The following is a 14,066-nucleotide window of genomic DNA, read 5'->3' on the forward strand; positions in this document are numbered from 1 at the left end:
GCCGAGCTGCCGTGTGCCCACGGCCGCTGTATTTCTGTGTGCCTTTGGACGCCGTTCCTGGGTGATGGGCGCTCTGCCCGCGAGCTGAGTGCGAAGGCTGCGTTCTGTTGCGTTCGCCTCCAAAGGGCGCTGCTCCGGGTTCTTCCTTTCCACCCGCTGCTCGTTCGCACTGTATTTCTATGGACCGGGATTATTTTGAGATATCTATACTGCCTTTCAGGTCGAAATTGGGCAGGTGTGGCACTTAGTGTGTCTGTAGGCTGGAAGTTTTATTGCCGGTTTTCTGCTATGGCCACCTGCTCGGTGGATGGAAGAAAGGTGCTGGCTGCGATCTTTTTGGGACTCCTGTACGGCCTCTAATGCCACGTCTCGTGAGGAGAGCAGCAGAGCTCCCTCACTGTAAGCGTGGTCAGGCTTCCTAGCAAGGTGATTGGTGCCTCACCCCTGTCAGTGTTCAGGAGGCACTGGGATAATGCCCTCAGTAATGTGCTTTAACTTTTGGTTAGTCCTCGAGTGTTCATGCGGTTGGGTCAAATGTCTTTGGTCCCTTCCAACTGAACTATTCTGGTTTTGGAGCAGCTTAAAAGCTAACAAATTAAATGCTTTTATCCTGAAATATACGTACAGTAAGTGCTTAGTTAACTAACTTGACTAATTGCTTTCTTGTGTGTGTGTGTTTTAGCTCACTGAAGATGTAGTGAATCGGATGAAAGAATCTCAAAGTAAAAGGGACAACCAGAAGTCACCCCACTTATCCAGTGGTACAGCTCCATTTTCAACAGCTGCAGAAGGGAAACCCAAATCTCCTACAGGTACTGCTGGTTTCTGTCGGGTCTACTGATTTGACACCTGTAGGGGAACTGTTAGGTCAGGGTTTGAACTGATGATGAGCACCTGGTGAAGGGGTGCAGCTGGCCCAGGGAGCACAGGCAAATTGTTTGCACCTGTGGTCACCATGAGACCAGAAGGGGTGGACGCAGGGTGGAATCTCCCTGGGCTCATATAAGGGCCAGCCACTGAAGGGAGAGCATCTCTTGGACCTAGGCTGCTTCCTATGACGGAGTGCTATATAGCTAGAGAGTCCCTTCACCACCTGGGTGAGTTCCAGTCTTTTTTCTGTGCATGACTGTCGATCTACCTGCAAATACTTTACCTGGTGTTGCCAACTAACGCGTCAGAAGCAATTTTGCTGCTTCCTGAGCAGAACAGCATGCTGCTTAGCACTTCTGTTCACGTTATATAGCATGAATGTATCCTGAGAAGAGCCACTGAAATGCTGTGGTTCTAGTTCTGCTGTTGTGGGATCTTAAGTAAGGCAACTTGTTTTTATAGATCCTTTTGTTTTGTCTTTAGAATGCCATCGTTCTCAGATGTATTAAGAAACTTGTATGACTTTGTGAGCGTAGAATTTCAGACAAACACACAATAAGCAAGGCAGTAATTTTTTTTTATGTTATCTTGTGTTTCTTGAAAATTGTTTTACTGTCCCTTTTCTATGCACAGGGAGTATATGATGGATGGGTGGGGAGATGCTGCTTTTTGTTCTCTGGAAATGTTTGTTCTTGGAGGGGAAGAGTAGACTAAACACAGGTTACATGATACGTCAAGCGAATGGTGAGAGCATGATTTCTGAATTTGACTTTCTTTACGGTTCAGAAGATGATTTGACTTCTGCTGATTCACAAATATACTTTGTTGATAAACTTTATCAGCATGGATTTAAGGCATACAAACTAAAATGAACCAGGCCTTTGCTGTTAGAGATCTGTTTGCTGTTAGCCTACATCTTTTCTGGAAGTGGTGTCAATTTTACGGATGAACTCCATCAAATAAGTTAATCTCTAATTACAAGGAAAGTAGGAAGACTTAATAGAGCTAGAAGAAACAACTAGAAAATGGAACTAAAGCTATGCGTATGTTTCAGTATAGATATAAATATATATAAATATTATAAAATAAATATGTTTCAGTGTCTGTGAGTAACATCCTTGCCTAGACAGTTGTGTAGTGTACTTGGTTCAGTGTGCCTTGCTGAAGACTATGCTGTCAGTATCTCTTTCTTTCACGAAGTCTAATTCCATCAGATTTGAGTTTTCTTAACAATTCCTAAGGATTATTATGTATTGTCTTGATGGGATAACATGTATTAAGTATTCTCATCAAATAATTCAGGCTGTGTTTTGTATTGCAGTTGTCAGTTTTGTTCTTTCTTTCTTTCTAGGAATCCAGCCACCAACAGCAAGTAACACTGGTCAGAAGGCTACAGTTGCAGAGCAGGAATTATACAGGAGGTGAGGTGAAGTTTGGGGAAAAGGATAGTTTACTCCTTTTATGCTGTGAGATAAGCTAACTCCTCTCATTGTGGTGCATCCTTTCATCTTGTCCAAAGCAGTATCTGTTTATTTAGCTAACTACTTTCTATTATCACAATTTTTAGGTGATAATTAAGTACTTAATAGAGCTAAATATAACTGAAATATAAGCTTATATGGAGCAGCTCAGTTTGCTGTTTTTGCCTGGGCTGTTTGTCAGTGCAAACTGCAGGTCATGCTTGAAGTTTGTTGGACTTTTGAATTTCTGCTGATAATGGAGGGACTGTGAGCAGGCTTTGTGCCAAACTGATTATGCATTTGGGTTTTTGCCCTTGTCAAGGATTGTCCATGCTAAGCCATGACCCTGTTGCCAGAAGTCAGCTGATCACCTTCTTTCTGTTTGTCTTTGGCACTCCTACAGGTATGAGCAGGAGCAGGCCCTGGTTCAAGAGGAGCTGCTCCGGCTGGCCAAAAGAGAAAGGGAAGCAGCTGGTGAGATGCTGGGTACTGCCCTTCAGCGGGAAAGGAACAGCACCAATGAAGAGAGGAAGAGAGCAGCTCAGCTGGTGAGTAACAACAACTTCCACTATATTCCCATGTGGAACAGACTGGAATCACTCTACTTGAAGGGGTTCATTAAATGCCACTTGTATGTTGAGTTTAGAAACTGCTTTAGTCAGAAATGCTTGTCTCCTCATAACTCTACTCCTTGGCTTAGAGTTTAGTCAGCAAGCTGCACCAGTTGTCTCTCAGTGATTCTAAGGCCAGGCTTGCAGGGAATGGCACAAGCAATGACTGTGCTGAGGGCAGCCTGACCTATGGGGGAAGAAGGATGAATGGTCAGTGTGCTTTGTGTGCATGGGCTTGTTGTCTGAGACAGTGTGTTCTTTTAAACTGGCAAGTGTATGAAACAAATGTATGCTTTTAAACTCTGCTGATCTGACTTGTCATAAAACTTTGCTTTCTGTTCCTGGATTATGGTTGTGCAAGTACACAAAAAAAAAAAAAAATTGGATATTTACATCCTGGTAACAAAACCAGGTATTTTACATTAAGTATTAATGCTTAATGCTCACTTGATACCATTTTATGTTGTGTTCTATTAAATACTTGTTCAATACATAGTAATGTTGATTACTATGCCAATGCTGTACTGCCTGTACACAATACAGTCTTACTGGAACTGCCACTTCTTCTGGACTTGCAGTGGGATGAGGTGTGACAGCAAGGTGGGGCTGTGCCACCAGCACTTGAGGTCAAACTGCCTGTTTGTATAAACTGTGATGCTGAGAAAACTGGGCTAAGAATAATTCTCTTAGCCTAGTGCATACTGAAAGGACAGCTTAGGAAGAGAGAGGGGACAGACTTGAGCAATGTTTGTTGTCTTCATGTTCTGTCCTACTGATCTCTTGCTTGCACTTGATTGAACTGAAGAATCTTTGTGAGCGTGTTTTTTCTGTGTGCTGAATAGCAAATAGGCACGGCTTACCCAGGTGTGTGATTTTTGCTGTGAAGCATTTTGAAGTTACAATCAGAATGTCTTAGGTTGGAAAGGACCTCAATGATCATCAAGCTTAATAATAATATCGGGGGCTGAGTAAATAAAATTTAAGTGAAAATAACTATATAATGGTTTGGACAGAAGGCCCTTCTGGCAGTAGCTCATTTCTGACAGTAACCTATGGCAGATGCTTCTGGGGTGCATGGGAGCGCACAGCCATAAAGCAGTGCTTCCCACCTGTGTACCCTTCTGAGGCAACTTCTGCCATTCCGAGGCATAGAGACTTTGATTAAAAATTGTTAGGTCTGTGAATGTATTCATTTGTGGGTTTGGGCCCATCAATGCCTTCTGTGGTAACCTGTAGCACGTGGCTGTGTTTGTAGGGCTCTGAGGTTGCTCTCCCAGGTATAGCTGGAAACTTGCTTGCCAGATCGTGCCCTAACCATGAGAAGTCTGCCTGCTTGCTGAGCTTTAGGATAGCGATGTCTGAGGCAGGCTATTCCTCCAAATAGGAGATCTGGGTCAGCAGACACAGTGTTAGCTCTCTTCCCACTAGAAGGAGCGTTATCTTTTTGAATGCAATTAGCAGTTCTGTAAAGGGAGGTGTGGGTAGCTGGTGGATTCAGTGTCCAGCCTAAAGATAAGGCCTGCCTCAGAAGTAGAGGCCTGCCCTCCTGCAGTGAATACAGAGAACGGTCTCTGAGAGCTGTGACAACAGAGACAGGCAGTACTTGTGAAGTCTGAAGAAAGTACCTCTAAGCTGAGTAGGGGGCTGATCTCTAACATACAAAACCTGTTCTGTTATCTGAGTTAGCTTTTAATCCTGCGGTATCGCATGTCCAGATACTGCACACTTGATGTGCAAAAATCTGATTGGGCTCTTCCTGTGTAACCTGTAAAATGTAAATATTGGCCATGCAGTCTGGTGCAAGACCGAGAAACTGTTAAATTTCATTGCTCTTTAACTATCACTTGATTGGTCATAAATTTAAGACTCTTAAAAATGAAACAGTCCAGCCTATCCTTCCAAAGATGAGGTAAAAGCTATTGTCTGTTGGTTGCTAGGTGTCTTGCTAAGCAGGAACTGTTTCTGTCAAGCTTTTTTAAATTGTTAGGGTCTCTATCAGGTTTGCTTTATCTCAGCTACAGCTTCCTTTCAGGCAGTCCTACTCATATATCTGCCCTTTGTCTTCCAGTATTTTCTTTCTGTATTTGGAATGGAGCTTGAATATTTTTGCTCACTCTTCTGCTTTCTAGCCCTTGAATATTAAGTAAATAATGGATGTGAACTGCTCTTTCATCTCATCTGTAGCTGTCATCCCCCTCAGGCAGGAAATAGTAGTGGCAGTAGGTGTACCTGGTGGTAGTCTGGGTGCAGGTGGAATGGGAAATTCTCTGTTGTTTATAAAGGAAAGGGCTTTCAGTGTTCTTGTTTTTTGCTATGACCTATGAGGGAAGCCAGAGGGAAAACAGGACAACTCCCATGATGGAAATAGGTTGGTAATTTGCTTCTAACAGAACTTAACTTTGTAAGAATTGAACATCATGCCACATATCATTAGGAAGGTTTGTTTTATTATTTTTACTTTGATGCTTGCAGTAAGATCCTGAGCTGTCCTGTGCCCTCCCTGTATCACTTTGTCATGACTGGCTTTCTCTGACAGTTGTCTCTAGCAGTGCTGCTGTATTGTCCTTTTAACTTTACCACTTGTGGATCGTAAATCCAAATATGATAGCTGTATTTTGAAATGATTTCATTTTGATAGTGCTGAACATAGCTTGTCATTTAATCTGTTCTTTATGACTTCCACCCTTCCTTTTATTATTGGCAGGGTCTTTGAGGCACTTCAGTGAGACTATATAACGTAAAGTCCTGCAGAGAGCGTGGCTAATGTTTGGTAGGGAACTTGCTGTCTGTTTCTGGGCCCTTCATGGCTTGTAGGGTACAAATTAAAACTTGATCTTCTTTTTTCTGAACAGTTCACTGATTACAAAAGAACATGGATCCTGTTCTATGTTTTTGTCTTGATTTTTTTTTTTAATAACTTTGAACAAGGTATTTAGCTTCTAGATAGCTTAGGTTTTGACTAAAACTCTTTAAAGCTTAAGAAGTTAACTGTAAGTAGAAACACTGCAGCACTGTCTTCACTTGGAACAAGTGTGGCTTCTGGTGACACGTGTGGGACTGGCTCAGGCAGAAGCAGCCTGCTCAGCTGCTTCAGAACAACTCTCACCAGTTTATATCAGAAAATGTTTTGTTTCTGCATCTCTGCAGGATCACAGTGCTGGCTGGACTCTTCAGTAATTTAATGCCACAAGTACTTACAGGACAACAAGGATGATATGTAAGGTACTTCAGAGCAGGGCCTGCGGTGTGTAACTAATGCTTGTAGCATGCCTAAAGTCTCAGTGCAATCCACAGGAATCAGTCCATCCATCTTTTTTTCTGAACTCTAGTTTGAGTAACTTCTGATGTTGTCATAGTCAAGTTATTTAATTCCTTGGCTGTGTTGTGAATAGTCTTACATTTTCCTAAACCTCGAATCATTCCTTTTTTGTTTCCAATTAATCAAAACCTCATCTCTTAACTTCTTGCTGCTTCTGGTCTTTTTTTTTCTTACCAACAAAAGAAACTTTGCAAGCAAAGCTGCTCTTTTTTCCTTTTCTTGCTTTTATAATCTCCTAATGCTGTGCAGTGTATGCACTGTGAGCTATCGTCTCTCAGCCGGTGACTCCCACCCTTGAAGGCTTTTGCTGAAACCTTTGAAACAAATCGATGTGGGATGGGGCTGGAGAAAAGCAGAAGCTGGTGAGGGAATCAACGCGATTAAGCGAAGACATCTCATTACTCCTCTAGAAAGGGAGGATTATAACTTATAAAATAGGAGGATCTCATTTAGGGGCCATGTGTGCCTGTGTTATCAGGACAGAGGGAGAGCAAATAGAATAAATGAAATTAATACTTTGAAAAGAAGCATTATGCGGATTTCAGAATCGAACTAATATGATTTGTGCAAAGTCCCGAAGTTCTTATCTCCGCATTTAATACCCCTTGGAAAATGGCTTTGTCAGAGTTATTGACCAAGAGTCGTCGTCTTCCGTACCGCTTGAAAAGAACGAACTCAAGGCGTTCTTGAGTTGGAGTGATGGTAGGAAAAACTTTGCACCATAATTAGCTGTTTCAGGCAAGACTGAAGGTCATTGCTTGCTGTGCAAGAACAGACTGGACACGGTTCCTAAATTGCTGGGAAGTCCTTTCTCTGGCTGATGATGAGGGATGGTTGCCACTCCCAGCCCTGCTCTCTAGCTGGCTGGATGGCTGCCTCAGCTTTCTGGTTGGTCTTCGTGGTTATGCTGGCCGGGGACACGTGTGGGATGAAGTCCTTGCAGGCAGCAGGGCTTGGCCCATCCCTGGGTGTTCCAGCAGCCTATTTGGATTGGTCAGAGGCAGCTGGATTCCTTTCAAACGATCTACTGCCCAGAAATAATCTGTCTGCTTTTCAGAGCCTCTCTTCATCCATCCCTGATTTGGGAGAGAAAGGTTGAAGACAGAGTGCTGAGTGGGAATGTCTTTGGTCAGGTCACCAAGTTTCGATGTTGATGTGAGTGTGGGATTCTGAGCTTCAGGGCTTTGCACACAACAGATGCCAGGTGTATATGGTATGTACACGTTCAATGCATACCAGCTGCTATTTCCTTAGCCTGTTGGAAGGAATAATCCTACTGGCCCATTGGTGGAAAGCTTTCTTTGGTCTTCTAGTGACTGCTGAAGCTTCAAGCTCATCTTGCTTGTGTTCTTGCCTGTTATTGATCAGTTTTAACTGTAGAAGCAGCTGAACTGGAACTGAAAATGATTTTAGAAAGGGTGCTGAACGTAACTTAATTTCATTGACTTAGTGTAAAGCTGGAGCTCAATTTCATCCTGGCTGGTTAACCCATAAGCAGATATCTCTGGTTTATGCTGTTATTTCTTACCACTGTGATAATAATCTGTAATGACCAACTGGGCTCCTATAGTAGCACAGTGTTTGTGACAGCATGGGGACATCTCAGAGGTGAGACTGTTGTTTCTGGGCTCAGGCCTCTATCATCACTTGTGGTTTTTGCCCCTCCCCACATGCATGAATTGATGCAGTGGAAGGCAGTGATCCTGTCAGCCTTGTCTTATGGTTTGGTCACTGCTCATGGCCTGGCAGTTCTGTTGGTCCTATTTGCTCTGTGCTTAAAATGTAGCACGTTGAGCTCAAACCATTCTGGTTTTAAATTTGCAAATGTGTGCTGCTAACACATCTTGTTTTTCAGTCTTTAGCAGTACTTTTTGTGCAAGTTTCTTGATTGAAATTTTTTTTTTGTGGGTGAAGCAGAAAACACTGGCTTAAATCTGAAAATATGAGCACTTAGTTTTAAATTATAGTGCAAAATGAGGGGAAAAATTGGTTACTTTTTTCATGTTTGATTTTTTTCATTGCTGTTACAGTGATTAGCAATGAGCAAATACACATGCTTACTGCAGGAATGACGCCTCGCCTTGGATTCATTTTCGTATTTTTGTTTGGAGTATGTGATACATCTTAGCTGTTAGGATCTGAATTTGTAATTTGGGTGCTGCCAGTTGTGGAGGCAGCTCCTTTTAGTGGGCTGACTGTTTGCAGAGCACTGACAGTCTGTGTCAGGAGCTTCTATCCCCTTAGAGCGTGCCAAACCAGCCAGGGTTCCTCCAGGTGGTTGTCTTGGGAAGGCAGTAACTTCTGCTAGTTTAGAGTTGTGACACATAAAACTTCAGGAGTAAATGTATGCCCCAATAGCTGAAATACTGTAGCAGCTCAGAGGGAGTTCAGATCTTAACCTGCGGTATCATAATTTCTGATTTATTTTCAAATAGCCTTAATTTTTAAAAAATAACTATGTTTAAGAGTTCTTCAGGTCAGCCTTGGTAATTAACAGATGTGCAGTATTGTTTTACCTTTGCTAACAGCTGGTTCTGTCCCTGATGAGCTGTCTGCCATTAGGTGTATGGTCGAGTATCGTGGGTGCTTCTGATTAGCAGACAGTGACACACACCAGGTGCCAAAGGTGTTTCCAAAGAGTCAGACAGCCCTTAGTTCTGCAAGTCTTTTTTTTTTAAATTATTTTTTGACCTAAAAAAGTCTATTAAGCAGTAGCATTAATAAGGTTGTGTTCCACTTCTCTGCATTTTTAATGCCTGATATGGAGACCTGCTGTGTGCAAGGAAGAGTCGTCGTGCTTGGAAGCAGTCTGCAGTGCTTCCCTGGCTGAGGGCTCTGCAGGCTTTTTTTATCTCCATTTGTTGCTTCCTACGTTGCAGGCTATTGATAAGTGAATTAACTAGCTGGATTGCAAGTAGCTTCTGATCCTGTTCCTTTTATTCATCACTCTTGTTGTATGAGTTATGAAATGCTTTTCCAGTCTTTCTTTTGATGTTGATCAGTGGACTTGAAAGTTAGTGGCCTCTTAATCTGCACCTCTGAACAGGACAGCCCGTTTTCCTCTATGCTTGGTTTTCCTCCTTGTCTACTGCCTTCTGCTATGGAAATAGATGCATTTCTGCAGTGGAAGAATTCCTCCTTTGTATGATACCACTGAACATTTAAGGAATCCCTACACAAAGTAATCTTGCAGAATTAGATGGTGAACTTCTGATCTCTGAAGCACCAGTGATGTCTAAATTTAACTAAGAACAGCTGTAGGGAATGTTTATTCCTATGAACTAACATGTAAAAAAACAGTTATTTCTCCTTTTTCTCTTGGGGGAAGGCAAAAGTGTTATCTGGCTTAGGGGTAAGATGTGGCATCTTTTCTCCTTATTTTCCCTGCTACTGCTGCTATGATTTGTCAGACATTTTTATAGCATTTTTCTTGAACAATTTCCAATTTCTGCAGCTACTCTTTTATCTCCTGACTCTGAAGGTTAATTTGTGTTCGGAGAGTTTTTGCAGATTTCAGCAGCTGATGGTCGTTTGTGAGCTTCTCATTTTTGTAGTCTCTTGGGCTAAGAGACCTTATCACAAGGTTGGTCTCTTTAAATCCTACAGCTGCAAGAAATTGAAGTTGTCTGTGGTGCTGCCTAATTCCCCTCTCTTGGCTTCAATTCTTCTCTCCCCCAGTTTCACGTCTTTTTGTCTACTAAGTTCATGTTTTACACAGAAACTTCCTCCAGATTCATTTATTCTAATTAAGGGTTACTGGAAAGCCATCCTGTCATTTAAGAAGTGAAAGATAGGATTAGCCTTCCTTTTCTTCCTGTCTCTGACCACATACTACACTCAGGAATGCATTAGGGTGTTGTAGTAGGCTTTGCTTTCCTATGAGCCAGTATTGTGCAAAAGTGTTATCATGGAATGAATTTGTTGTAGGTATAAAGGCAGAGAGTGTTACAACAAGCTTGTTCCCATTAGCTTGGTTAAACTTCATTTTTGGATTATAATTTTGCTTTTCTCTTTTGTGTTCTTGGGATATTGCATACAATGAGGGCACTGGCTGCCCAGAGAGGTGGTGGTGCCCCATCCCTGCAGACAGCCAAGGCCAGGCTGGAGGAGCTCCGAGCACCTGATGGAGCTGTGGGTGTCCCTGTTTGTTGCAGGGGAGATGGACCAGATGGCCTTTAAGGATCTCTTCCAACTCAAACAATTGTATGATCTAGCTTATTATTTGGTTACACTTTTCCAGTATTTGTTGTATTTTTTTCTACAAAGTGATGGTGTTTGAAACCTGAATTGATGATCCTTAGAAAGAAGGTTGAAAATTTTCTTGATGTTTCAGAATTGAAGTGTTATTTCAAAAGAGAGCAAGATAATGAGCTTAAAGGGCCAATATAATAGCTAGGAAATAAGTTTGCAGTGAGTGGAAAACAGACGGATGTTGCACTCAGATGTGAGGTAGGTGACCTGCCGTTGGATATCATTTCTGTCATTCCTTGAACACCATGAGAACTTAATTTGATGCTTCTGCCTTGCCTTGGAACCTCTGTCTGTATGTCTTGGAGTGACCCTACCTGGCAATGGAGAGGGTGGTTAGGAAGATGTTCATACCTGAGTTGGGGAGAGCATCATGCTCCGGGGATGCTAAGAGAGAAAGACTGAGGGGCCTTTCTGGATCTTGGTACAAAAGTCTGTCGAGTGTCTTAAAGCAGTTGTTTAAATGAGAAAGACTAGGAGGAGGGATATAGATAGTGTATTGATAAGGTGTTCAGTTAGCTTCCTAGCAGCCTGGAGCACTACCTGTGTGTACCTGTGCACAGCGCAGCCCTGCAGGGTGTCCCAGTGGGTTCCTGTGCTGCAGCTGCTCGTGTAACAGGTGGGCTTCTCAGGCCCTGGATGGAGCAGCTGTGCCCTGATCAGAGGCACAGCTCCTCAAATCAAGTGTCTTCAGCAAGGCTCTAGTGCTAGCTGAGTATCCGTGGTGTGATGAGAGAAATCAAAATGAGCGCTGATGTTATTTCTTTAACGTTCTTTAAAGATGAGAAGTAAAGCAATCTGATACAAAGAACGAATTTCACTGAGGCTTTTCCCAGTTCACTTATACCCTCCGCTTCTGCTGGGCTTCCTAAAACCTGCGTCTGTTCGCTGATGAAGTTTATTTTTGTCCTTATTTGCTTCCCTCTCCCTCTGTCTGTTCCCCAAACTGCAGGGGTTGGCTCTGCTGCTGCTCGCTGGTGGTGTTATCAGCCGTGTGTGCAGAGGGTGAGATTGCAAGTGCCGCTGTTCTCTGCGATTCTAAGTATCAGACAATGTTTTACACGGCGTCCCATTCTCTAGCTGGCTGGTCGGACATGATGTTGGTACCTTATCTTCACGCTGACACACACTGGACATTAATAGAAATACATTGCTGAGGCACATGTGTGGAATTTCAAGCAGGCTGTCTAGCTGTGCTTTAGATAGTCTATTGTGTGCTTAACCTCTTGGAAGAGGTTTTGATGAGAAATGCATTATGTTAACTCTTGGGCAGCTGGGTGGACTCTTAGAGTTTCTTATTACAGTCAGCATAATATCTTCCTAATTGCGTGCTGCTGATGGATTTTGGAGTTTCAGCAGTTTTAAGCCTATCTTTCCACGAGCAGCATTCCTGCTTCCTAATGCAAATTCATAGAGTAGAAATAGCTGTGCATGCTGCTCGTGGGGAGGGGGATCAGAAGGGAGTGAGCTGCCAGCAGCCTCGTTTAGCTTTGTCTAAAGTCTGTCCCTGCATTATTCTTGGCTCTCTGATTGACTCGCATCAAGTAAATACATAACGTGGATGCCACTGCTGCTATTTGCCAGGAATTCCTTCTGCTTTTGGAACACCTCAGAATTTTTAGTGTTTACTTTGTGCTATATACGCGTACTTTCTGTACTTATCTGTTATGACCACCTGCAATTACCTCTATTATTTATGAGTGCTGAGTAAAACATGATGAAGAGCAGCTTCTTAAAAGGAACTGTACTAAAGGGGAGAGGAAGTGAGCTTATGACTTTCTCTTTGATTTTTTTAGACAATGAAAATAGAACACCTGCAAGGCTATGAGGGAGAGAAGGAGTTGGAGAACTAGCTGGCTTTTGTGTTTGTGTCTGCATGTCACACTAGGGGCATTTTATCCTCAAAGATACGATGATGACAAACTTGAAGGATGATGCTCTATGAGTTGAGAGTAAAAGCTGATCAAACAGATGGATAGAGTAGGCCTATTTATAATTAGTGTCCGAAAGTAAAAAGCTCCACAGTTTCATACTTGCCCAAATAGTACATTAGACTAAGGATACATTTGTTAAATACCCAGTGCTCTTGCAATTAGGAATGAGTGCTTGCCATGTATTTTCACTGTATCTTCAGCCTAATGCTTTTGCTGTGGAAAGTGTTGCTCGCTGTCTACGAGATAACTTGAAGCCCCTTTCTTTTTCTGTGCACATAGGCTCATATCTCTTCTCTCTCCTTTTCCCTTCTCTCTAGCCTTTGAGCAGAATGGATTTGTTCCTCAGCATTCATCTCGCTGTAGCTGTAATTTGGCAATGTCAAGCTGAAACTGTCTCCCTTCTGTAGTTTCTGAATGTCCAGTGCACAAGTGGTTCCTCACAAAAGATGTTCTCTTCCCTGTTGCAGACCTGAACAATCAGTCATTTTTATTTTCCTATGATATGCTGTCCTATTCCAACAGCTAAATAAGGGAATAGGAGTTTGGGAATGTCTTTTTTTTCTTTTTTTTTTTTTTCCTTCTCCTTAAACAATAGAACCATGTGTGTGTTGCAATTAAGCACTAATATTTCTTATAACCTATTCCTGGATTTTTTTTTGGCAGAGTGAAAAAAAAATATGTATTTTTTTAGCTACGAAACTTGAAACAAGCACAATAGACTTCAACTGCAAAGCAAACTAAATCTTCAAAGATAATGAATATCAGTTCAGCCTGTAGTTTTCTATCATTGAGAAAGTTGCCCTTCCCACCTCCAATGCCATTTCCTGCTCAAGGCTCAGCCTTTGGAGCGTAACTTTTCAAAGCTTTGTGCTACTGGAGTTTATCATAGCAGGTTAAAAACCTACTTGCCTGTGATATCCTGTTGGAGGGTGACCTGGAAGGGGTGATTCTCTGCATTCTAATAAGAACTTAATACTATTCCTTTACTGGTAACAGAAGTGAGATGCATCAACACCTTTTGCTTCTGAGCAGCCGGCAGATAATCTGCAGCTACCAGGCTCTCAGGTCGCTGTGGCCTTGTTCCAGATGCTGTAGAAGGTACAATTGCAGTCTTGAAGCTGTTAACAGCCACTTGCGTTTTCTTTTAGTTAGAATAGCCTAGATGTACTTTGCCAAGTTCTATGCATCTGGGGCAAAAATGAGTTTTCACTGTAATTAATCTGGAGTATCAGTTTGTGCTCGAATTAAGTGAAGCCATTAGCTCTGCTCAGGCTCGAATGTCATTTTCAATAGCAGGCTTACTTTGTAAGGTTAATAAGGAATGTGTTAAGGCACCTGGAGGGAAAGGAGCTCTAATAGTCTTAGCTACCATTCTCCCTTGTGTGGATGGGACTGGTGGTTGGTAAATACTTTGCTGCTTCAGGCCTTTCCCATGCTGGTTGTTCCCTCAGGAAAGGAAGTAGTTCAAGGGGTACCTTGGGTCTTCTTCAGATGGAATTAGAGCAGTTAGATGGAAGACTTTCTTCAACACAGCCTGACTAACGTAAACTTCAAATTCATCTTAATTTCAGTGTTTTGATGTCAAATATCTTGGAGATAAGTAATGGTAGATGACAGATTTGTC

At 42.4% G+C, this 14,066-nt stretch overlaps 1 protein-coding gene across 7 annotated transcripts in view; it reads left to right on the forward strand.

Moving 5' to 3' along the window:
- The first annotated feature begins 661 nt into the window (after positions 1 to 661).
- CHCHD6 (coiled-coil-helix-coiled-coil-helix domain containing 6) overlaps positions 662 to 14,066 on the forward strand; it is a 107,883-nt gene continuing 94,478 nt past the window's right edge. For 5 of the 7 annotated variants that reach the window (XR_002119617.2, XR_004161307.1, XM_019620122.2 and 2 more), the window contains exons 1-3: positions 663 to 812; positions 2,222 to 2,291; positions 2,734 to 2,878. Coding sequence is in view for 4 of the 7 variants with exons in the window: in XM_019620122.2 (XP_019475667.1) it covers positions 707 to 812; positions 2,222 to 2,291; positions 2,734 to 2,878 (321 nt within the window). In the remaining 3 variants the exon portion in view is untranslated. Of the gene's footprint in view, positions 813 to 2,221; positions 2,292 to 2,733; positions 2,879 to 14,066 lie in introns of all 7 variants that reach the window. The other 2 variants (XR_002119616.2, XM_010718540.3) reach the window with 1 other exon arrangement.

This window comes from Meleagris gallopavo, chromosome 14, assembly GCF_000146605.3.
Source record: "Meleagris gallopavo isolate NT-WF06-2002-E0010 breed Aviagen turkey brand Nicholas breeding stock chromosome 14, Turkey_5.1, whole genome shotgun sequence".
NCBI classification, from domain to species: Eukaryota; Metazoa; Chordata; class Aves; order Galliformes; family Phasianidae; genus Meleagris; species Meleagris gallopavo.